General features: G+C 42.1%; 1 protein-coding gene across 6 annotated transcripts in view; it reads right to left on the reverse strand.

Annotated features, from left to right (window-relative positions):
- acacb (acetyl-CoA carboxylase beta) overlaps positions 1–26410 on the reverse strand; it is a 118503-nt gene that overhangs the window by 78481 nt on the left and 13612 nt on the right. For 4 of the 6 annotated variants that reach the window (XR_013889040.1, XM_080208093.1, XM_080208092.1 and 1 more), the window contains exons 3-18: positions 25264–25393; positions 24199–24337; positions 23964–24073; positions 22820–22901; positions 20918–21016; positions 17505–17614; positions 15555–15665; positions 14275–14484; positions 11122–11292; positions 9102–9263; positions 7915–8078; positions 4977–5127; positions 3561–3664; positions 1771–1852; positions 497–642; positions 260–410 (exon numbers count right to left, since the gene is read on the reverse strand). Coding sequence is in view for 5 of the 6 variants with exons in the window: in XM_080208093.1 (XP_080064219.1) it covers positions 260–410; positions 497–642; positions 1771–1852; positions 3561–3664; positions 4977–5127; positions 7915–8078; positions 9102–9263; positions 11122–11292; positions 14275–14484; positions 15555–15665; positions 17505–17614; positions 20918–21016; positions 22820–22901; positions 23964–24073; positions 24199–24337; positions 25264–25386 (2115 nt within the window). In the remaining variant the exon portion in view is untranslated. Of the gene's footprint in view, positions 1–259; positions 411–496; positions 643–1770; positions 1853–3560; positions 3665–4976; positions 5128–7914; positions 8079–9101; positions 9264–11121; positions 11293–14274; positions 14485–15554; positions 15666–17504; positions 17615–20917; positions 21017–22819; positions 22902–23963; positions 24074–24198; positions 24338–25263; positions 25394–26410 lie in introns of those variants that run through there. The other 2 variants (XM_080208094.1, XM_080208096.1) reach the window with 2 other exon arrangements.

Below are 26410 nucleotides of genomic sequence, written 5' to 3' on the forward strand. Positions count from 1 at the left end.
ATCATTACTGGATTAGCACACACCAACCAGGGCACACACTTGTTTGACTTGAATCAGGGAAGGGTAAGATTCGCTGGAGTTAGTGCTTATTATTGTTTAGCACTCTCAGCTGAAAGTGTACATATATGGACCATCAGGTGAGGATAGGAGTGGACCGTACATATAGTTGGCAAGTCAGGCACTGAAGGGTCAACATCCAAAAGTACTCTAATATGGACTTAAATCGTAAATCTTCTACATTGCAACAAAGCCTATGCACCTCAATTTCTGCATAGCACTGTCTTGCAAAGACATGGTCCCCATCTTCAACGAGGTACTGTAGAAGTTTGCCAGCAGAGGGAGACCTCAACACAGTGGGATCTTTCTCCTTCTCAAACGTACAAGTCTTGTTACCAATAGTGATCAGATACCTGTCAGTGAAAATTGTTTAATTAAACAGGAACAAGAAACTTCAAACAATATGACAATTCTTGCAGAATGGCAGGGAATTTCTTACTTGTCTATCTCCTCTTTCATGTATGTCGTGTAACTGTTGCCATCATAGGACAATAGCAGACCTCCATCATTTAGCCGGTGAACATCGATCTCAATGTGTGAATTGTTCATAATAACAACATAAAGGGTCAGTGATTGACGGGCAACCTGTACATTGGATTTGAAAGTAAGAGAAATGAAATTCATGCGGTAACAAATAAAATTGTTTCAAACTTAGTGACTGACTACCAACACTATGGTAAACACGAAAGCTTAGTTACAATTAAAGGCAATAATTGTCTTGGTAGTTGTCCACCTATTATCACGTCTAAAATTGAATAGCAACCAGGTACAGTAAAATAGACTGAATTATTTTAGTAATGTTTGCAAACTGCTCACTTTGAGGAGCTGCCTTCAAACACATCCTAAGATTGAAGGGTGAAGTCTCTTTTTTGTTTACAAAGATCATGCACCATGTTTGTTTCCACACTTGTAGCTCAGTTCCCATTGAACACCAGGGGCCACGTGAAAAAAACAACTGCCTGGGCTTCAGAACAGAGAATATAGGAAAATTTTGAGACGTGAAAATGTTTAATTAAAACAGCCGCTAATTCAGCTCTCTCCTGTAGTTGGGCTCAGTAATTAATCCAATCATGAAATCATACTGTTCAGGAGAGGCCCTTCAGCCTATCGAGTCTGCATCAGCACGTGAGAAACACCTGACCTCCCATTTACCAACACTTGGTCCACAGCATTGAATGCTATGACATGCCAAGTACTCATCCAGATACTTTTTAAAGGATGTGAGGCAATCCACCTCTACCACCCTCTGAGGCAGCGCATTCCAGACCGTCACCACCTTCTGGGTTAAAAAGTTTTTCCTCACATCCCCTCTAAACCTCCTGCCCCTCTCCTTGAACCTATGTCCCCTTGTGACTGATCCTTCAACTAGGGGGAACAGCTGCTTCCTACCCACTCTGTCCATGTATGTCATAATTTTGTGCACCTCGATCAGTTCGCCCCTCAATCTTTTCTGCTCCAACAAAAACAATCCAAGTCTACCCAACCACTCTTCAGAACTTAAATGTCCCATCCCAAGTAGCATCTTGGTGAATCTCCTCTGCACCCCGCCTAGTGCAATCACATCCTTCCGATGTATTTGTTTTTGATTTCTTAACTGAGTAATCACAGTTATTCAGTGATGAAATCAAAAACAATTATATCTGCAAGCTCAGTAAAGGGATAACAATGAAAGGAAATCAAACAGTGGGAAAAAACTTGCACTAGCTCGCCTACCTGTAAGGAATATTTTGTTTCTTCATAAATAAGCTGCACATCCACTGTGTTTAACAGGCTGCTTGCTGGGAGAACCTGACCTCTGTAGATGAGGGAAGGAAAAATGGTTACATAGAATTATAGAATCCCTATAGTGCAGGAGGAGGTCATTCAGCCCATCAAGTCTGCACTGACAACAGTCTCACCCAGGACCTATCCCCATAACCCCCGCTAATTCCTCTGACGCTAAGGGGCAATTTAGTATAACCAATCCACCTAACATGCACATCTTTGGACTGTGAGGGAAACCAGAGCAGCCAGAGGAAACACACACAGATATGAGAAGAACATGCAAACTCACTCAGTGACCGAGGCTGGAATTGAACTCAGGTCCCTGGTGTTGTGAGGCAGCAGTGCTAACCACTGAGACATTATGCCACCCCTGTGCTTTAAATTATAGCAACATGCTATTTATAATAGATTTCTACTGCCTCATTTCTTCCTTCCTAGAACGGCCAGATAAAGGCAGAGCTTCAAAGAATCTCATCTTCAGCAAGTACAGATCCAAATATTGATCCACTCTCAACATAGTTGAAGCGCCTTGACACAGGTGGAGAATTGAGGACTCAAGGCAGGTTTATTACTCTCTGTGTTTTCAGAGTCGCTAATATCAGTTAACCTAGAACGCAACAGGGATCAAACACTTTTTCCTTTCATTGTTTCACTCCACACAATACACCATTTCAGATGGGGAGGATGTGCAGGTAATTCATGCCTAGGTATTACTGTGTCATAAATAAAAATAGAGGATGCTGGATAAACTCAGCATGTCTGGCGGCATCTATGGAAAGAGAAACTGAGTTATTGTTTCAAGTCAATATGAGTTTATCCAGCTTCTTCTGTTTTCATTTCAGGTTTTCAGCATGTGCAGTCTTTTATTTTCATAATACTGTGCCAATCTGAGACCAAGTACCAAGTGATAGCGTCAAGGTTAAGAAGCAGGTTTGCCTCCCTTTAGCAAGTTTGTGGCACAGCTGCATTTCTGTCCACCCAAGTCACTAACCAGTGCAACACCAACCAATTGCACATCTCACTAAGTGTTCTTCACCAGCCACGTGGCAACAGGCATCATCACCTCCTCGTGAGTGAATAGGTGAGGGCTTTGGGGTAATTGGAGAAAAATGTCTTTTATTCAATTTGTCAACTTTTATTTACTGAAAGCCATAATTGTAGCTTCTGGTTCCTTTCTTTGGTACAAGTTCTGGAGTGACACTTGAAGTCATAACCTTCTGATTCGGAGGTGAAAGCCCGAGTAACACAGTTATGCTGCAGTCGGAAGAATGTTCAGATTCCCAAGTTAAACACCCTTTCTGTCTTCCAACAAGAATTAGACAGCATGGTTCTCACAACATACACAGCCACATTAAGCAATACAATTGTAAAAAAGTCCACAAATGGCTCAGGTGAGCAACATAAATGCTATTAGATAGTTTTGTGTGAAAATAAAGACATTTCCACAGATTGCCTGCCAATAGAAAGATAGTTAATTGAAAGTAAACAGTTGAAACAAATAGCAAACTTCAGCTGAGGTTATTGGATTTGTTTTTACTCCAGTGCATCTCATCCTTTAGAATTATCACCAATGCTCACAGGACATGTTCAGTTGAGTATTTCTTTCCCAGGGTGTTACTACACTGAACTAAATTACATGATATTTCCAGGTTACTGTACAGCAACTTCCAGTGACCCATCCATTTAGCTCTGTTGCATACACAAACTTCTCACCTCACCAAACCCCATCAACAACTTGCCTTTCAAGAGAATGCAGGAAGTTTGTCATGCTGGTTTGAAAAGCTGAATCTGCCACATGTAAAGCACCACATACCACACCAAGCATCGTATCTGGCCTCTCTGCCTAGAGGGAGAGAAATAACATACATTATCTCTTTGGTAAACTATTTTTCACAGCACACAGCTTTTGTCTTGCATCTGAGAGTAGATGTTTCCACTTGCAGGGTATCATTGCTCAGCAACACAACACACATCCACTTCTAGTGCTTAGTGGTAACACCAAGCATATCAGAAGCTGTTCACTACAGAGTTGTAACAACTCCCGTGAGGGAAATGTCTCCCTGTGGGGCTCGTTGAGTATGAGTTTCACTTGAGAATGGGCAGTGGCCTGTCCAGGTGGAACTCGATCCCAGGGCTCTTTATAAGGCAGACACCAAGAAGGGTCTGCAGAACTGTTGTTGGGACTTACGTAGAGTCCCAGAACCTGTATGGGGAATCACTGATTGACCTCCCTGTCAGACTTATTGAATATGAGCTCCCTGAGAATTGGTAATTAACTCACCAGGTGAAGCTCACATACTGAGCCCTGTATAAAGCAGGCCCCTGAGTGGGTCCATTATTCCATTGTCCTGGTTGGGACCTGTTGTGCACACCACAGGCTTGTGAATTTGCTTTACTTTATTTTGTGCAATAAAGCACTGTTTTTTCAGCCAACTCCTGGAGTTATATATATACTGCAAAAATGCAAATCTTCCATTTTCCTTTTATGAATTAGCATGAACTGGCCTTAAGAGTACAATATTTATTAGAACAAAGAAAATTGCAGCACAGGAACAGGCCCTTTGGCCCTCAAAGCCTGCATCAACTGTGCTGCCCGGCTGAACTAAAAGTCCTGATCCTTCCAGGAACCATGTCCCTCTATTCCCATCCTGTTCATGTATTTGTTCAGAAGCCCCTTAAAACTCACTATTGTATCTGCTTCCAATACCTTTCCCAGCAGCGAGTTCCAGGCAACCACCACCCTCTGTGTAAAAAACCTGCCTCGTGTATCTCCATTAAACCTTGCCCCTCCCACCTTAAACCTATGCCCCCCAGTAATTGACTCTTCCACCCTGGGGAAAAGCATCTGACTCTGTCCACACACCTCAATCTTGAGGAGTTCTATCAGGTCGCCCCTCAATCTCCATCGTTCCAGTGAGAACAAACCAAGTTTCTCCAACCTCTCCTCATAGCTAATGCCCTCCATACCAAGCAACATCCTAGTAAATCTTTTCTGTACCCTCTCCAAAGCCTAATGAAATTCTAATGGACAAATGACAAATGGACAAATGGACAAATTCTAAGAACAAATGAAATAAGAACATAATGGAAACCAAGTCTTATTTAACTTGTACAAATTTCACTTTCTCACTCACACCCACAATCAATCTCATTACCTGCACTTTATCTGCGATGAGGTGGTCGAGCCAGCTGGTGTCAATCGTGTTGTTCTGGAAACTCTCTGTTTCCAGCAGTTTGATCAAGTACTCAACAGTTGTCCTAAAGTCACCTCGGATTGAGAGTTCCTTCAGTGCTAGAACCATATTCCTAAAAGAGACACGACAGTCAAAACCCAATAACATCACTTCTTTAAAATCCTTCTGAATTCCCAACTCAGTGGTCAGTTCTAGTTGCTTTAGGTCGCTATTTTCCTTGTCCCATGAATATTCTCTCATTAGATTTTCATGTTATTGATGAGATTGGGGTTCTAATAAAAGGGATGTAGTGAACTGGCACACTATCCTTTCATTCTTTGGGAAATCCAGCCTCTATTAATGGGGTGAAGTTCCTTTATCTGCCAATAATAGGATCTTACGTCAAAGGCTTGGAATTGTCTGAATCCAGAGCTTAACTTTCACAAAACCAATTTCCATTTGTCTCTTTTATCCTATTCATTATTATTATTTTCTTTCCTTATCTCCAATTGTACATTGGTGAACTCCATTGTATGACCATAGCTACTTTCAATGCCACCACTTCATAGAAACAGGAGTGGGCCATTCAGCCCATCAAACCTGCTCCGCCAATTAATATGATCATGGCTGATCGGACACATAATGTCTTTTACTACCACTATCCCCATAGTCCTTTATGGTGTTAATCAGAAATCTATCAATTTTTAAACACACACAACTGAGCTCCCACAGCCCTCTGAGATAGAAAATTCCAAAGATTCACAACCCATTGTTCAAAAAAAACTCGCCTAATCCCGATTCTAAATGGTATCTTGCTTATTTAGAAATTGTAGTCACTGGTTCTAGACTCTCCAACCAAGGGAAACATCTTGCCTTCATCTACCCTGTCTAATCCTTTGAAGTATTTTGCAGGTTTCAATGAGATCATATCTCATTCTTCAAAACTATAGAGAATAGACGCCAAGTTTGCTCAATCTGTCTTCATAAGACAGTCGCACCATCTCAGGTGAACCTTTGTTGCACTCCCTCAATAAAATTCTTTCTGAGGTAAAGGGATGAAAACTGCACAAAATACTCCACGTGTGGTCTGACCCAGCTTCCATATAATTGAAGCAAGACCTTACTCAAATCCTCTTGCAATAAAGGCTAACATTCCATTAGCCTTCCTCATGGCTTGCTGCATCTGCATGTTAGCCTAAATGCAATACACAGGGATTCCAACTCAAACTGTGTTCTTTGTTAACACATTGTTGCTGACAGTCTTATGATTATTCAAAATGTCTCACAGAATTCTGCACCTATCATGTTGTGCAAGATGCATGATCCCAACCTCATTGCAATAACATTGACTTAATCTCACCACTATCCAAATGCTTTTGTGGGGGAGGGGGGGTGCAGGCGTGGTTTCAGGGTGGAAGAAGGGGCCCGAAGGGAAAGGTCATTGGGAGCCTGGGGTATACTGAGGGTGTAGAAGCTTCTCAAGCAGACATCTGGATCGAGGCAGTAAAACCATCTAGCTGCTGCATCCAATCTTGCCTCGGTGAAACTGCTGGATGATTGATGCTTGGGAAACCCAGCCAACCAAGTTGAGATGTTGAATGCCAAGCATATCATAAAAACATATCTGGTTCACAGATGTCCCTTAGGGAAAAAAATCTGCCGTCCGTACCCAGTCTGGTCTACATGTGACTCCAGACCCCCAGCAATGCAGTTGACTCTTTTAAAAAGTCCCTTCTGCGGTGGCACAGTGGTTAACATTACTGCCTCACAGCGCCAGGGACCCAAATTCAATTTCAGCCTTGGGTCACTGTTGGTGTGGAGTTTACACGTTCTCCCAGTGTCTGCATGGGTTTCCTCCAGGTGCTCCAGTTTCCTCCCACAGTCTAACATTCCATTAGCCACAGTACAGGTTAGGTTGATTGGCCATGTTAAATTGACCCTCATGTCGGAGGATTAGCAGTGTAAATATGTGGGGTTATGGGAACAGGGACTGGGTGGGATTGTGGTTGGTGCAGACCCGATGAGCCGCCTGGCCTCCTTTTGCACTGTAGGGATTCTATGATTCCATGAAATGGCCTAGCAAGCCACTCAGTTCAAGGGAAGTTAGCGATGGGTAATAAATACTGGCCCAGTCAGAGACACTCAAGCCCATGAAAGAATGAAAAATGATGATTATTTGTTGAAATTAAGTCCGCATCTTCCTATCCCATGGATAATGAAAATAGGGTGAATAACTGAATCTCCCAATGCTCATGGTATACCGATAACAGACGTAGAAAATAACCACAAACAGCAAGTTGCATTTAGCTTTCCTTTCACACCGAGATATCAGATATAAGGTAGCTGGTTTTAGTGGACTGTGTAATGTGGCACACCCGTAGATAACTGAGGAGGCAGATTTCACTAAAGCAGACAACTAACCTGCTTCAGTGTCGAATATAAAATTTATTCCCAGTCTTGGTTTTTTTCACTAATAATTGCAGCATTTGGAAATTATTTCAATCAGTTGTGGGAATAGCCTGTGGATTTCAACAATTTACGCACATTCCTTACAAGAAACATGGGCGGTATGGTGGCACAGTGGTTAGTACTGCTACCTCACAGTGCCAGGAACCCAGGTTTGATTCCCGGCTTGGATCACTGAATGTGTGGGGTTTGCCCATTCTCCCCATGTCTGCATGGGTTTCCTCCAGGTGCAGTGGTTTCCCCCCGCAGTCCAAAAGACCTGCTGGTTAGGTGCATTGGCCATACTAAATCCTCCCTCCAAACAGACGCCAGTGTGTGGCGACTAGGGAATTTTCACAGTAACATCATTGCAGGGTTAATGAAAGCCTACTTGTAACTAATAAATAAATTTTTTTTTAAATCCTTGCGCATGCTCTCAATGTAACAAAACAGGAAGATGCTAATTGGTACTAACGAGATAGCCTCCTCACGGTTTTCTCCCCAGGAGAAGCAGTGGCCAAACTGGGAATCAGCAAACTCATGCAAGCCGCCAGCAGCTGCAACACTGAAGTATCCCCAGACATTTTTGTTACTGCGGAAGTTCAATTCCTGGACTGTTCCGGAGCTGGGCTTAAATCCCTGGGTGAGAGAACAGAGGGAAATAAATTAGGACAATGTTCTGAAACACGCCTTCAAGTTAAACGAAACCATTGGAGCAAGCTGGTACAAGCTAAACAGTGCATGGGCAATTTGGAATTGAAGTCAAGGAGAATTTTTTATGCTCAATAATCAAAGCTCGAAACGCTCTTCCAGGTATGGTAGTGCAAATGAAACCCAAAAATGAACTTAAGATACTGTTAGATAACATAATGTGTTAGGAATTAGGTGAAGTGCAAGGGTTTTTAAAAATTCTTGATGGACACACCAACATGGGTCAAATGGCATTTTCATCAATATTCATATTGTACCTCCTTGTTCATTTTCTCTTTTCTTTTACCATCAAGTCTAAGAATGTGTTAAATGTCCACCAGCTACAAGGCACAAATCAGGAGTGTGATGGGATACTCCCCACTTGAATGGATTGGTGCAGCTCCAAAAACACTCAAGAAGCCCAACACCATCCAGGACAAAGCAGCCCACACGATTGGCACCATATCCACAAACATCCATTCCCTCCACCAGTGATGCTCAGTAGTAGCAGTATGTACGATCTACAAGATGCATTGCAGAAATTCACCAAAGATCCTTAGACAGCACCTTCCAAACTCATGACCACTTCCATCCAGAAGGACAAGGACAGCAGATACATGGGAACACCACCACCTGCAAGTTCCCCTCCAAACCACCCTGACTTGGCAATGTATTACCACTTCTTCACAGTGGCTGGGCCAAAATCCTGGAATTGTCTCCCTAAAGGCACTGTGGGTCAACCCATGGACTGCGGCATTTCAAGAAGGCAGCTCACCACCACCTTCTCAAGGGCAACTAGGGATGGACAATAAATAGCCAGCCAGTGACACCGATGTCCCACAAATGAACAAAAAAGACAGAAACGTAAAGGATTCAGAAAGAAAAATACAGATAACTTGGGGGAAATAAAACAACTTAATTATGTTTATGGATAAAGAACTCACACTTGTTAAGGCTAGGTCTGAGCTGTACCTCATCAGGGTTTTCGCTTGTGATCCTGGCAGCAATAACGTGACCTCTTGGCCTCGGAACATTCGTTGGTTCCTCAAAGTTGATTAGTGAGTCAGCCCACGGACATTCACCATATAGAACTCTGATATCTTTAATCCGGTGCAAGGGGATTCCCATGGCAATCTGTACAGGCAACAAAGGAGATCTCAGCAATCCAAAACTGCACCTAATCTCAAACTGACTTGGTATTCTAATTACTTCTGCATTGCCAGTGTCTTTTCAAACATGATTATTTAGATGGCAGTAAGCTAGATTTAGGAAAGGATAAAATGGTGAAACTTCACCATCTTTCCAAGATGCATGTTCAAATTGAGGGTCACTTGCCTGTTGTAAATTGGGCAATCCCAACCCATTTCCTATTAAACCACAATGCAATTTTGTCCTTCGTTCAACAAATAGTTCTAAATTTCAGTCAGACAGATCATGGAGATCTAAGTAATTGGGAAACAGCCAAGTTTCAGTTGGTAGCACTGTTCGAGGCTGAACCAGATTATTTGCGCACTCAGTATCATTTCTGACCACATGATGATTTTTCAACCACTGATCTGTGAAATCACTAAGACTGCCTGTTTCCATCTCTGTCACATTGCCCCAGTGCATTTGCTGCTGCATCCCTCATCTCTTTGCTAATTCCAGACTTGGCTAGTGTCAGCATCCCACATTCCATCCTCTGTAAACTTGATATCAACCAAAACTCATGTCCTAACTTACACCAAATCTCATTCACACATTATTCTTGTGTTTGATGACCTATAACGGCTTCCAGTTAAGTAACACCTCAATTTTTAAAATCTCATCCTTGTTTTCAAATCCATCCATAGCCTTACACCCCCACCTTTACCAATTGCTGTAATCCCCTCTAGCTCCACATCTCTCCAAGATTATAGAATTCTTTCAGCCATTCAGCCTATCAAGCCTGCACCATCAACAATCCCTGCCATGCCCTGTCCCCTTAACCATGTGTATGTACTCTGCTAATCCCCCTAGTATTAAGGTGCAATTTAGCATGGCCATTCCACCTAACCTGTACATCTTTGGAGTGTGGGAGGAACCCAGAGCACCCGAAGGAAACCCACAAAGACACAGGGAGAATATGCAAACTCCACACAGACAGTTACCTGGATGCCTAGTACTATGAGACAGCAGTGCTAACCACTGTACCACTGTGCTACTCCAGTCTGCACTCATTTCATTCTGCCCTGTTGAGTTTCCCTGATTTGAATTGCTCCGCCATTGTTGGCCATGCTATCAGCTGTCTAGGCCCTAAACTTTATAATTCCTTCCCTATCTCATTCTCCTCCTTTAACAGACTCAAAACCTACCACTTTGACCAGGATTTTGGCGATTTGCCCTAACATTTCATGCGGGCTGGTGTCACAATTTGTTTTATAATGATCCTGAGAACGGCCTTGGGAGGTTTCATTACATTAAAGATATCATAAAAATGCAAGTTTTTGTTCAAGATTTCCTTCTTTTTACAGTAGGAGATTGTTCTTCAGAGTTGAATGAAGGAACATTGATGAACGAAGAACAAACTGTGTTTTGCTTTTTCATTTGCCTTCACTATATCTGACATGGAAGAATTTTTCACAATGTAGGTACAAAAGTAATTGTGTATAAAATGAAAGTGTTGGATTTTCCCATGGAAATGTGTGCTAGAATCCTCCAACCTTGTCCACGGCTGGGATTCTGCAGTGCTGCTTCAGTGAATGGAGTTTTAAGCTGAGTGCCAAATTCTCCATTATTGCTGGCATTGGGGCAGGAACGATCGAGATTGGTGAATTCTGCCCTATTTTACAATATTAGATTTAGAAAATTTGTGACCATATATTAAAAGTTTGTAAAGCTGTTGCATGCAGATATTTTAGCAACACTTGAAATAAGTTTAGGCTCAGTAGCAAAACTTTAAAATAATTCAACACAAACATATACAGAATGAACACAAGCGTAGAGTCAAACCCCAGCATAAAATGTGTTTTACCTGTAACTGGGCAGCAGGCAAGTTGACATCTGCAACCATCTCAGTGCAGGGATGTTCAACCTGCAGGCGAGGATTGAGTTCCAGGAAGTAGAAGCTGCCATCTGGGCTGTAGAGATATTCTACAGTGCCAGCACTAACATAAGCAACCATTTTGGCAATTCGCACAGCACACTGCAAAATAGCAAGATTATATACATTGTTATGTATCCAATCTCTATCAGAATAACTGAATGTCCCCACCAACCCCCTTACCACTGCAGTACTCCAAAACTCTTTGTGTCATTTGTCTGTGCATTTCCTCTATCTCACACTAACTGCTTAGTGGCCTAAAGTATAATACAAGCCACTTAATAGTTCTTTTTTTCTAACCAGATAGACTGTGTTTTTGGACCCTCAAGAACATCATCCTTTTCTAGAGCTGTAGCAGTATCTTTGAATCTTGGTTTACAACCATTGAAAAAGTCATGTTCTGTGAGCAATTATGGCTGTCGCTTAGAAATAGGATCAAACTTTCATCACTAAGAAATTAAAGTTCTGGTACACGCACTTATTTTTTACAGGATGTGGGCATAGCTGGCTGGGCCAGCATTTATTGCATATCCCCATTTATTACCCATTTTAGAGGGCATTTTTGAGAGACAACTGCATTGCATTGCTGTGGGTCTGGGGCTATATGTAAGCCTGACCAGGTAAGGACGGCAGATTTCCTTCCCTAAAGGACATGGGTGAATCAGCTGGGTCTTTACATCAATCAACAATGGTTTCATGGTCATCAGTAGACTTTTAATACCAGATTTTTATTGAATTCAAATTTCATCATCTGCTGTGGTAGGATTCAAACCCAGGTCCCCAGAGCATTATCCTGGGTCTCTAGATTGCTAATCCAGTGATAATTCCACTGTGCCACTGCCTCCTCGCCATAGTGTCACGCAAACTCAGTTCAATCTTGGGTTTACCTTGAGTAAGGCAAGGATTCTTCGGTTAAGCATGGATAGAGAAAGAGGAAAAAAAAATCACACATCTTTGATTACTACAAAGTAACCCTACTGAAAGAAATCTGTGTGAGGGGCAGATCAGGTTAAATAGATTGCTAAAATTAATCATATAAGTTCACTAAAGGTCAGTCGCCACTTTTTTTTAAAACAACCACATCAGTTGACTGGAGCATAATACAAAGCAGTGCCTTCTGAGGAACAAAATAAAAACCTGCCTAATTGGGAGTGAGGTAAGTTTGTAAATGTGTTTTCCTAAATTGGTTTCACAGCTTCATTTTTAATGGCCTGAAATTTGTGTTAAAATTAACAGTTCATCATTTTATCTTTTTCTTTTTGCCTTTTTTTAATCTTTCTATCCTAAGCCCATCTTTTTTTTGCATGGGACATGAAACTGAGACCTCATCTGTCTGCTCTGGTGGATGCAAATGGTAGCATCATTCTATTTTGAAGAAGACAGGGAGTTATCCCCTGGATTTATTCTTCAATCAACATCATAAACACAGATTACCTGGTCACTATGGTAATGCTGATGTGGAAGTTTGCTATTTAAAATTGGCTACTGCATTTCCTACCATCCAACAGTGAGAACACTTCCAAAAGTACTCCATCTTCTATGAAGCATTTTTGAGGTGTTGCTGGCCATGAAATGTGGGATACAAGTGCGAGTCTTTCTCCTTTTCCTTCTTTATTTTGTTTCCTACATGAATGGGCGGTACAGTGGTTAGTACTGCTGCCTCACAGCACCAGGGACCTGAGTTTGATTCCCACTTGGATCACTGTCTGTGTGGAGTCTGCATGTTCTCTCCCTCTGCATGGGTTTCCTCCAGGTGCTCTGGTTTCCTCCCACAGTACAAAAGACCTGTTGGGTACATTGGCCATGCTAAACTGCCCCTCAGTGCACCTGAACAGGTGCCAGAGTGTGGCCACTAGGGGATTTTCATAGTAACTTCATTGCAGTGTTAATGTAAGCCTACTTACAAGTAATAAACAAATTTTATTTTACTTTAACTTGACATCGAATTAACTATTCCAACATCAACTTCTTGGTTCAGACTTGGGGCACCATGTTAAGAATTTGTCAGTCAGTTATGGAGATATGGGGGAGGATTTTCGGACTCTGTTTTCAGGAGGGAAGGGGAGGAGAGTGGAGGGAGGGAAGGAGGTGGAGAGTTGGGGGGGAGGTAGGGGGACAGAAAATTGAATGAGAGACCCAAATCAGCTTTCATGCTGGTGGAATGTTCCTGCTCAATTGTTTTGGTCCACCTCCAAAGGTGTAACAGGGATCCCAACTTTAAAAGTCAAGAACCCACTTATATCTGATCACACACCCATGTCAGACGTGACCCTGAAGTTGGACAGTCAATTTAGGTTGGGGTCCTCCCCCGTCATACCCTGGCAAACAGAACCTGCCGGAGGCACCCAGGAAGTACGGTCCTCGGAGAGTGGGGTGGGGTGAGTGGGGGGAGGGAGCGGTGGGGGAGTGTGGTGGAGGAGGGGGAGTCATACCGGGGCAGTACCCTGACACTGCCCTCTGGCATTGTAGGGGACACTGGTTCCGTGGGCTGGTGCTGGGGGATTTTTTGTCTGTGGGATGTTCGTTTTCTTTATTATTTTTGTAAGGGCACCTCAATCTTTCAAGAGCCGAAGCTGCTGGTGGAGTGGGTTGCCAGCATGGCTTTGTGGGACTTGCCCCATTACTTTTGTTTTTGACAAAGTGTCTAAACACACGGCAGGAAATGCCACAGGACAGGCAGCAGGCTACTCTCCATTATTCCCACCCAACTTAGCACTTTGCCAAAAGGATTGCAAAATTCTACCCAATAAGTTGCATGTGCTGTTCACACACATCCCAGGTCTTCTGTAAAGGGCTGAACTGGATTTTAATCACCACGTGGTCAAGTCTAACTGCAACAAATCAATCAGTTCCATTGCCACGGACCACAAAATCCAGATCAATGTTCAAGTACAAGAAATTATTTGGTGACACTGTCATACTGACAATCTTATCCTGCTCTCATCAGTACACTGACCCGTTTGACTCTGTTGCAAGGTGTTTAACCCAATGGCAATGATCCTCATTGTTGCAAAACATTTCCCATTGTAAACCAACTGGTGCTTGGGCACAAAGACCATCTCCCTGCCCCAAAATAATACTCACTTGTTCCATATACTCAAGCACTGACTGAGTTGCTATAGTAGCAGGTGCTTCCTCAATAATCTTCTGGTGCCTGCGTTGAATGGAACAGTCACGTCCAAACAATGAGATAGCATTTCCATATTGGTCTGCCAGGATCTGTACCTCAAGGTGTCGGGCATGCTGGGCCATTTCCATGACGAAAATTGGAGATCCAGGCACCTCAGTCTGAACCTAAAGAAGTAAGCAAAGACATTACAGATATCGATCTTGGTGTTGGAGAGGATGTTGTATCAGAAGTTCAGCTTGGGATCAAAATGGGTGCTGAGGTTCCACAAGAAGAATGCTTGATTTGGAGGAGATTTTTAGGCACTCTAAGAATTACAGCCTTACATGGATCACCACTTCCAATAGGTGTCCATGAAGAGATATTTTGAAAATTATAGCATGGACAAAACTTGGGATAGAGGTTCTTTGGTGTTCTTCAAAGCTTTTTGGAAAGGATGGTAATATCCTTCGTGCTCTGGGGAGGTGATAATAAACCTTCGCTAAAATTTGAAAATTAAAGAAAATATCACATTAAAAATAGAAATCATTGAAAGGATGTTATGATAAAAGATTTTTGATAAGCCTACTTCCAGCATTTCCAAACAACTGCACTGAAACGGAACAAAATCTTCCAAGTTGAATATGAAAACACCAGTGGTTTGGATTGCAGTAATACCATTTTTTTTTTATTCAATGGTAGGACATGGGCGTTGCTGGCTGGCCAACATTTATTGCTCATCCATAGTTGCCCGAGGGCAGTTGAGAGTCACCTACATTGCTATGGCTCTGGATTCATATGTAGGCCAGGCAAATTTCCTTCCCTAAAGGGCATTAGTGAACCAGATGGATTTTTCCGATAATTGACAATGGTTTCATGGTAGATTCTTAATTCCAGATTTTTTTTACTGAATTCAAATTTCACCATCTGCTGTGGCAGGATTCAAACCAAAGTCCCCAAAACGTTAGCTGAGTTTCTGGATTAAGAGTCTAACGACAATATCACTGGGCCATTACATCCCCATGATCAATACCAATATGATAAAATCCAAATCCAACCATTCAAGCTCATCTACTTCGCGAATATTAAAGTCGTACCACAGTCAGAGCATTGCATTTCAGGGTGAAGCGCCTTTTTAAATTAACATTACTGTCTATTTCAATTGTTGTAGGATGTGCACATTGTGGTTATACTTTCAAAATAGGAAATCACGCTATGGTGAAACGGTAGCACACAATTAGTGTCAAGATATCCTTACTTGTCTAAAGAGATTAGGAAAATCATCTGCACTATCAACTTTGCGAATCCCTTTTCCTCCACCACCTTCAGATGCTTTAATCATCACTGGATAACCGATTTTTTTTGCAGCCTAAGAACAAATCAAAAAGAAAGATGTAAAGACAGACTTGCATTTCTATAATATTCCTTAGTGACTGTCTTTGTCTCCAACTTACCCAATGTGGATTTCATCGCAAATTCCACCCCGCATGTAACCTCCAGGATTACAGGTAACTCCAGGATATACAACATTCTTCGAACTGCTGTTCTTGCCGCATCCTGAAAGCCACACTCAGTTCCATGCACCGCCACATGCACTCGACATCTCTCTCCAGCAACACCGTCTTACTCTCTTTCAAAGCTGTCCCTGTCCCCAGTTTCATTTCATCCTCTGCACCATGTGACATCTTAACAAAAAACTTTTCCTGTTTCTTGTAGATGTAGAGGAACGCAAGCTTCAACAACTTATCAACTCCACTGCCCATCCCAAGTCCTCCATCAGTCCCAATCCCTCGAACTCCATCTCTTCATGCCCCAGCCTTTGCTGTGTCTTCACCATACCTCCGACCTTCCCCTTTCTGAGGCTGAGCGTGCTGTCCTCAGCAAACGACTCAGCTTTGTACCCTTACGTCCTCAATAAATTCCAGGCTCAACAAGTTGTTGAACTCTTCTTCCGTTGCCTTTGTCTCCATGCCCACTTCTTTGGGCAAGAGTCCTCCCCCCATTCCACAGATCCTTTCACGTGCCCCCAACATTCTGCCTCCAAATGGACAACCCGTACTGGGAAAATTACCTTTCCTCAATCTTTTCACTGGGAATTGTCGATGGGACATTGGCCATCTCAATTTTTCTGCCCCCCTCACCCATTCCAACCTTTCTCCTTTCAACTTTCCGCCCTTCGCTCCCTCAGGTCCAATCCTGACTTTGTCATTAAATCTGCCGACAAAGTGGAGAGCTGTTGTCGTTTGGTGTACTGACCTCTACCTTGCAGAGGCTGAATGCCAACTCTCAGATACTTCATCTATCTCCCCCGGACCATGACCACACCACTTAACATTAAGCCATTATCTCCAACACTTTCACTGACCTCATTTCCTCCAGATGCCTTCCCCCACAGCTTCCAACCTCAGTCTCTCAACTCTGGACAGCCCGCTTCTAACTACTTCCCCCAAAATCCATGAAAAGAACTATCCTGGTAGGCCCATTGTGGCAGCATATTCCTGCCCCACTGAACTTACTTCCTCTTACTTTGACTCCTTCCTCACTGCCCTGGTTCATTCCCACCTGGGATTCCTCTGATGCCCTACATCATATTGACAGCTTCCAGCTCATTGGCCCTAACTGTCTCCTATTCACCATGAATGTGAATACACCTCCATCCCACACAGGAAGGTTTGAGAGCTCTTCGTTTCTTTCTTGAAAAGAGGCCTGAACACTTCCCATCCACCACCACTCTCCTCCGCCTGGCTGAACTTGTTCTATTCTGTGGACTGCCATTAGCAGTCTTTTATCCTGGTTTCTGTGGTTATAGCTCATCTTTCATTCCCTCACCCTGCAATGTAAATATCTCCCACTTTCTATGTCTTAGCTTTGACAAAGGATCATCTGGACTCAAAACATCAGCTCTTTTCTCTCCTTACAGGTCTGCTGAGATTTTCCAGCGTTTTCTCTTTTGGTTGCATTTGCATGACACTCTTCATAGCCATTGGTGAAATATAGTTGCTATTGTAATGTAGGAAATGTGGCTGTTTGAACACAGCAAAAAAATGTGATCATGGCCATGTAATCTATTTTTGTGATGTTGATTGGAGGATAAGTATTGATCCAAGACGCTAGGGATAAACATAGAAAATAGAAGCAGGAGTAGGCCATTCGGCCCTTCAAGCCATCATGTTTTGTCATAGGTACACTGACACTAACAGGTACACACCTCCAAACCTTCAGTGGCATCTCGTACACAGCCTTTCATGTACACTTCCTTAGGGACAATGACAATCTTCTTCAGCCTCTGATCTTCCTCTGTCCATTCAAGATTCAGGCCTAAGTTATAATAGGAGGCAAAATATTTAACCTCAATGCAAATAAGTAATAAAAGATTAAGAAGTTAATGCCCTACCTGTGGTGAGTTTGGTAGCAGGGAGGCATTTACTTGGGCAGGAGGGTGAGAGGTGGGAATGCTTCTGGACAACCTTTCCACCCAAAGGCCAATTCTTTTTGGTACCTTCTGGTACGTTATTTCTAATCAAAACAGCCAATTCAAATCACCTCGAATCATGGTCCCCACATGAAGGACAAACAAGATCCAAACTGATGAGACAAGCTAACTTCTCTCCCTCAATGTCAACAAAATGAAGGAGATTGTCATCGACTTCGGGAAGCGTAAAGGAGAACATGTCTCTGTCCACATCAATGGAGATGAAGTAGAAAGGGTTGACAGCTTCACGTTTTTAGGTGTCCGGATCACCAACCACCTGTCCTGGACCCCCATGCCGACACTATAGTTAAGCAAGCCCACCAATGCCTATACTTTCTCAGAAGACTATGGAAATTTGGCATGTCAACTAAGACTCTCACCAACTTTTACAGATGCACCATAGAAGCATTTTTTCTGGTTGTACTGCAGCTTGGTATGGCTCCTGGTCTGCCCAAGACCCAAGGAACTACAAAAGGTTGTGAATGCAGTCCAATCCATCACCTGAGCCAGCCTCCTATCCATTGAATCTGTCTACACTTGCCATTGCCTCAGCAAAGCAGCCAGCATAATTAAGGATGCCATGCACCCCGGACATTCTCTCTTCCACCTTCTTCTTTTGGGAAAAAGATACAAAATTCTGAAGTCACGTACCAACCGACTCAAGAATAGTTTGTTTCCTGCTGATGTCAGACTTTTGAATGGACTTACCTTGCATTAAGTTGATCTTTCTCTACATCCTAGCTATGACTGTAACACTACATTCTGCTCTTTCTTGTTGCCTTCTCTATGAATGGTATGTTTTGTCTGTATAGCGTGAAAGAAACAATACTTTTCACTTACGTTGATACATGTGCCAATAATAAATCAAATCAAACCAAATCAAAACAAGACTTTGCATCCCATCTTGAACTCAATCAAACCAGATCCAAGTTGACAGGATGAGGCATGGCACCCCCTCCCCAGCTTGATCTAATGCTTCATCTTAGCCAAAAGGCCAAGATAGTTTTGGAAAACTGCATCAGGTTCTCGTTGGCTACCCTGATCCTTTACTCTAGCTTAGGCAAACCACGATCAAGGCGTCAGCATGCTGCCACTGCAATGGGCTAGCCTTGTGCCCTGCCTGATCATTGACTCTCCTTTGCCAGCCACATATGCCTTTAAGTGGGAAAGCTAATTGATTTTTTTTCTCCTCCCCAATAAGGGTTGTTGAGCTAACTACAGTGCTACAACCTTTGCCCAAAACCAAGGTCAGCTAACTCAAGAGGCTGGAAAGGAAGCAGGAATCTTTGGGAATGTATGGTTCATTGATGTTATTTATATACTATGCCATAAGGGGCCAAATCATAATTCCTGATCCTTCATAATGCTGGTCAAGATGCAGTAAGCACACTGGCCAAAATGATTAAACCTTACCTGCCCTGTACAAATTATATAACTGAAATTAATTTGTAGCTGGAGTGTAATTTTCTTCTTGACAATTGATATTACTATTTCAAAATGCCCATTTAAAATAAATTGCTACAATAACAAGAGAAAATGTTAACTGTGCTCGTGTCCAGGAAAAGTTATGATCTTCAGGTTTTGCATGTTAACCACCTTGTTACATTTCCTCTGCAGGTAATGCTGCATGGTAAACACTTACCGAGCAGATTGCTCCAGGTTATGTTTCTTTAGGCTGAGAATGTGGGTATCTTTGTGCTTCACTTACGAGAGTAAATGCACTGTCCAGTGTGGAATTTAGCCATCAGATCAGAGAACTCGAGTTCAATCCCTGGTCTGTATTGAGCCAGTTGATCTAAAATAGTCAGCCAGATTGGCAAAGGAAGAGAATTCAATCAAGGTCTCTGCTCCTGATCAATACTTAGTGACACATACGGGTAAATGTATACATCAGAGAAGTAACAGGTGATCCTTAAAATATATTTCCCTTCAAGCTTGTCTACTCTCACCTCCCTGTTTTCTGGAGAATGTAGTCCCTTTATTCACTTAGGATGCCTGAACTAGTATAAATAACACCTCCCTGCAATAGCCCTAGATATGTGTGTGCCAAGTGGAAACAGGATCACCCTTGACTGCACGCGTCCCACTGACACTTCCTGCCTAAGCTCATAAATGCTTGGGCGAGTTATTGGAGAGTAAGTGATGGCACGAAACCACAGACTAGTGCAAGTCACCACTTGCTGGAGCAGACAGGGAAAAACTAAACGGGCAATGATACGTTGTATCAGAGTGAATCAGCAGACCACTTTCACAGAGCGGTGAAACCTCCAAGCACTTTACTGAACCACCAGTTTCAGCGGAGCTCCTTTGACACAGAGCAAACATTAGTACTTCCCTCTGAGGCAAAGTTAAAGAAACACAATACAGAGAAAAATAATTATGTCTGGCATGTCAACTGCATTTTCTTTCTTTTATTTGACGGACCAACTCCAACTGTTTCACTCTGCTACATGTAACAGCTCAAACTGAAGTATGGAAGCTGCCATCCAGCAGTGTTCAAACTGCTACACACACAGCTGACAATACATTTTCACACGGGCCAGTAGCTAAGGCTAGCCCACTGCACTGGGCTGGTGCGTACAATGGTGGTTTGCCTAAGCTAGAGTAGAGTAAAGGGTCATGATAGCCAATAAGATAAAACCAAGGCTTTACCTGATGTAATTTTTCAAAGCTATCTCGGCCTTTTGGCTAAGATAAAACATTTGTTCAAGCCCAGACCGCAATGCCTCAGACTGTCAGTTTAGATCTGATTTGATTGAGCCCAAGACGCAATGCAAAATCTTGTTTACTGAATATCCTTCCAAGCTGAAGTTTAGGTTGCATTAAGATGAAAGACTTCACTGGAGACTTGAAATAGCAAATCTTAATTTGAATGCAAAGTACTGCTCCTCAAACTAACTTTCTCCTTTAATAATGTATCTTTTTTTAATTGGCCAAGACTGTCGTTGATCCAACCGAGTTACTTAGCTTTGCTAAAATTATCTGGGTAATTCTGATCCACTCTACAGCATGAAAATTTTTAGTTTTGTGAAGAAATGTTACAAAAGGGAGCAACAGCTGCATAACACAAATCTTCCTTCCATCAGTTACTGTATCCACTGATGTAAAGGGATTACCATGAAGCCATACATTGCACTCAGTCCCCTTACCATATCCACTCCAAGGCAATGTTGGGATCCCTGCAGTCTGTGCTACAATGGAGGAGGCCACTTTGTCTCCTAATGCCCACATAGCCTGGCTTGAAGGACCTTCAATATGAAAAGTGGAGAAAAGTGAATGGAGATCAGGCTGAGAAAACAGAATAGAATGGCTGTAGAATACACTTATATTCAGTTTGTTATTCAACACAACCCAACATTGTATTTTTTAAAACTTCACTCTTATTGCTATTTCTTATTTTTTTCTGCTGAATGAAGATAATTATGACAGTTAACCCCCTATCTGTGGGTCACCAGAACAAAATAATTCACTTCTCAGTTTCGGAAATGCCATGCCTCATTATGTTGAAGGAACTTCTGACAGACCAGCTGGAACTGCACAGACCAACTTCACAGAGAGCTACACAGAAACCTTTTACATTAGATAAGCCAAGCTTGTTAGCACAGTTTTGGGAGTCCATGGCAACAATGACTTTCCAAACACCAGATCCTGATCCAGTGACAACTGCTTTCAACCCGTAATGGCTGGGATGTTATCAGTCCTGGACACAAAGCCAAATTCCAGACAGTGGACAAAGATCTTTTGTTGAAGTCATTGTGTAAAAGCAAGGTTGCACGACGTAAGAGTTTGGTCTGCTGAACCCTCTTGAGCTGCATGCCCCAGCCTGCTGTTTAACATCCAACTGGAAGGCCGTACAAAAACAAGCTCTGACCATGTTGGACAATCGGCCCCCATCCAACCTCGCTCTGTTGGGATGATTTTGTACGATTGAATTGATTCAATCTCTGTGTGCCTACTTCATTGTGTGACTTTAATACCACCAGAAAAGTGAATCTTACACCACCAGTCTTCAGTCAGCCAACCCCTGTGAAGGAATTCCTCATTGGGCTTTGATTCTTGACTCACCTGAACCAATATTCATTTTCTCTGTGGTCCAGATACTATATAACCTCGTTTATATTGCATGAATGTGGAGTGGGAAGTTAATGGGCGCTCCTTTCAATTGTTTTTAAATGTGTGTAATAAACCAATCTTCCAAGCAAGCCGCTCAGCTTAAGGGCAATTTAGGGATGGGCAACAAATGCTGGCCTTGCAAGCAATGCCCACATCCCACGAAAGAATTAAAAAAAATAAGTATCTGAGCTATTTTGAAATTGGGTCCCTGATTTCCCATTAAAATATACGAGGGATCTAATGCCCATTTAAGATGATTGCTACAGAATGACAACACAACATTAGAAGTATTGCAAGTACCCATAGAATGGGAAACAGCTGAAACAAGGGCTAATTTTGACCCCCCATTTGTTTAATCTTTTTAGGCATCTTGCATTGCTTGTGCCAACTGTTAAATGAATATTTTTCAAAAATTGTGACTTAGAATGCTCCTGAAAGTACAGCAATTAAGACTGTCCATAACTCTATGTTCTTTAGGTGATCAAATTTAGCACACTGTAAGAATTGAAAATTCAGAATTTCACGACTCAGATTGTGCCGTTACTGATCTGCACACTTAATTTCATAATACAAATAGGATAAGCTAGTCGCATGTTTCTGAGATTCTTGATTCACCAGTATGTTTGTTACAATATATTCACTGCTTTGAGGAAATTTTAAGTAAATTTGCAGTATATTTGCAACAGTATTTTGTGGCATCAAATGGAGTAATTTACATAAATAATTAACAGCATAGAAACAGGGCTTCAGGCTGAACAAGCCAATGTCAATGCTGAAGTTCCAGAGCTTACTCCATCTTATTCTTTCTCTGCAATGTTACTGTTTTCACCATTTCAGGAAATGCTTGCTTAATAGATTACTATGGGAACTTTGAAGGGTTCACCTCAGCATGGGATCAGTTGACTTTTCTCAATTCCTTACTGAATAAAAAACCTTACCTAGAAATGCAATATTGTATTTCTGAAGAAGCTCTGGAAGTTTGGGGTTCTCAGATGCATGTCCCCAACCAGCCCACACTGCCTAGAAGAAACAAGAATTCTGACTTCAAACAGATGCTGAGGTATAGGCTCATAACTTCCTGGTTCTCTGCATTGCATTTGGGGTGCATCTCTAGGAACTCCCCACACGAGGGTTTACCCAATAATTGTCCAGAAGCACTATCTTCCTTTGGATATTTACACTGGTCTGGGAACCACCTTACAAAAGCAAGTTAAATTGCTAACTTCGGATGGTTCTGCCAGTATCACCCTCACAGTGACTCTGGAAGAATTAGAAGGAAAAAAAATAACTCCACGGCACAGTGGCACAGTGGTTAGCACTGCTGCGTCACAGCGCCAGGCACCCAGATTCAATTCTGACTTCGGGTCACTGTCTGTGTGGAGTTAGTGCTTTCTCCCCATGTCTCCCTGGGTTTCCTTCCACACTCCAAAGATGTGTGGGTTAGGTTGATTGCCCATGTAAACTGACCTTAGTGTAAGGGGGTTAGCAGAATAAATGTGTAGGGTTACAGGAATAGGGTCTGGTGGGATGTGGTCTGTACAGACATGATAGGCTGAATGGCCTTCTTCTGTACTGTAGGGATTCTATGAGTAACTATTAAAAAAGATCCAAATCCAGTCTTGCACAGGACACTCCTAACACACATGACACCTGCCCCGTCTCCCCCACCCCACTCACAGCACATTCTCCACACCACTCCCAACCTGACCCAATACTCCCTACCCCACCCCATGCACCTAATTGACCAACTCACACTCCTATTCTGGTCCTGCCCTCCCCCCACCCATAGGTTATTTTTGTTTACATTCTTTATTAGTTTAGTACCTCAAAAAATGGGAAACACTTTTGTTAATGATGTATTGCAACATGAAGTGGTTAGAAGGAGAGGCTTACAAAGGACTGGGAATGTGAGCTTAGTTGGGAACTTTTAAAATCTGTAGCTTGGAAGGAAAGATAAAACTCATAACAAATATAAATATATCAGAAAATTGTTATCCCAAAAGTTCCAAATCTGGTTTGATGGTCATTCCTCTTTCCATTCTAAATGTTTGCAATATCACAGTGAATTGTACCGCAATTTACCTGCACTGGAATTCTTTTTGCAATGTCCACAATCAGCTCTACATTGGCATAATTGTTATTGTTGGGTCCTCCAGATACTGGTACATACTGATCCGCCATTTTGATGTATTCTAAAAGAACAGCATTCCACAATGATGAGATCTTGTCATTTTGTAGAACTTGTCTTAAAATTGTAACAATTTAATCAAACAATAGAAAAATAAGATTTTTCTGCACACAATTCCTAAAATAATACCTGCGTTTGCCTTCAGATCCTCCGGAGTAACCATGACTACGAACCGAACTGCTCTTTCATTCCGAAACATTTCATAGGACCATCTGCGGATTGACCGCATACATTTAACAGCTGCAATGCCATTATTGGCAATCAGGACCTGATAAGAGATAATAGCACAAGTCAACAGCAATAATTGTGCACAAACTCTTAAATTCTTCAAAATGTGCGATGCTTCAGGGGAATAACACTCTAAACTCAAGGTTTATTGATATGCTCTGAACATAAGGGGAGTCGTTTATATTTTACCCTATGATTTGATAGTTATTTAGTGCAACACTGAACCATATGGACTAAGAAAGACTAAGGCTGAGATCTGTGCCAACCTATGGCTCAGCATAGTTAAGGATTTATAATGATCATCGGGATAACTACTTTTAGGCTCTGAAGAAAGGCTAGAGGAATTGAGCAATTTTGTTTGGAAAAAAGGGATTTCAAAAGGAACCCAATTGCAATTTTCAAAGTCATAAAGTGAACTGATAAAGCTGATATACCAAATTTATCAAAGATGTTGTTCAGATTGGCAAAGCGTTGACATGTCAGGGGGTATAAATATAAAAATTAGGAAGTAATGAAGAAGAAAGGATTGGGGATGAAATATTTTCACCCAGATAGGGTAACGGGAAAGTTACCAAGGAAATTGTTCAGGGGTTCAGGGGTAACTAGTTATGTTTCTAGTGAAAAAAGAAAACCGAAAGATCTTGAAGAGTGGGAAAGTGGAGCTCCTATATCAAGATAGGGCAGGTTTTTTGGGCATAATAACTTGTTTCCTTTTCCAGGAATTCTTATCCTCCCATTTTTTGTTGTGTTTCTCATTCATACATTTTCATGTTCTCTTTTGCATGTATTTTTATGGCTGTGCATCCAATTAAAAGTTTTCTCCCTTAACACTCTTCCCCTCCCTCATTATTTGGATAATTGGAACTTTGTGTGGCTCTCTCTGCAACCCACTTCTAAACATATTTTACATAAGACCAAATAATTCTGCTCCACAAACCACGCATTAGGCGCCAACGTAGCATATACCTTTTCAATAACCCGATTCCCACCAAACCGAATGACAAACTCAGCGGGGGAGGCAACAGTGAAGTCACGGTGCAGATCCAGCCTTTGCTCCTCCCTGCCCTTCTTAGGATGCAAACCTGACATGTTAGGTCTGGAACAAAAGAAAACAAGATGTCACCACAGAAAGACTTTCCTTTCCTCCCCAGCAGAACTTAGGCTATGTTTTAGAAACGCTTATAAAAGACTGGAAATGGGTTTGTATGGGGTCTCATTGATGAGATCTTGAGGCTTGTATGTTTAAACATGAACCATTTATTGGCAATCATTAACTATGCAGAGATTGCAGTTACTGTCCCTGCAGATTGGATTCCTCCTGGAGGCAGCACAGTGGCACAGTGGTTAGCACTGCTGCCTCACAGTGCCAGGGATCTAGGTTCGATTCCTGACTTGCATCAAAGTCTGCGTGGAGTCTGTATGTTTTCTATGTGTCTGAGTGGGTTTCCTCCAGTGCTCTGGTTTCCTCCCACAGTCTGAAAGATGTGCTGGTTAGGTGCATTGGCTATGCTAAATTCTCCCTCAGTGTACCCAAACAGGTGCCACAGTGTGGCAACTATGGGATTTTCACAGTGACTTAATTGCAGTGTTAATGTAAGCCTACTTGTGACACTAATAAATAAACTTATAAACTCCTAGACTGTTCTTTCATTCTTTTACCATGTGAGTCTATACATCATACTGTCGACAGTAGTATTCTCCAGTCACACATTAACCCTTGCTCTACCAGGCACCTTTATGTTACAATAGCATCTAGATACACACACCTTCAGAGAACAGAGTGCATTGCAAAATTCTCATTAATCAAGAGTTGATTGCTCTTCAAAAAGGCAGCGGCCTCCTCTATGCCAATCTCAAAAATTCAGAAAAACTGGCAGACAGCTTAAATAAAAGCTGATGTGCTTCTATGAAAGGCCAACCACTGAGACACATTCCTAAATAAAAGATTTATGACCACTGTTACGTTGGGAGTTTTACAGTGCCTCGTGTTTACTTTCCACAATTTAGTTTACTTTTCTGTAAAGACTGAAACCCACAAACACCATACATCACAAGTGCATTGAGACATGAACTGGTCATGATTCAAGCTGCGGCTAAAATCATTCTTCAATAG

The sequence above is a fragment of the Carcharhinus amblyrhynchos genome, chromosome 20, assembly GCF_965287045.1.
Source record: "Carcharhinus amblyrhynchos chromosome 20, sCarAmb.v2.hapA, whole genome shotgun sequence".
NCBI classification, from domain to species: Eukaryota; Metazoa; Chordata; class Chondrichthyes; order Carcharhiniformes; family Carcharhinidae; genus Carcharhinus; species Carcharhinus amblyrhynchos.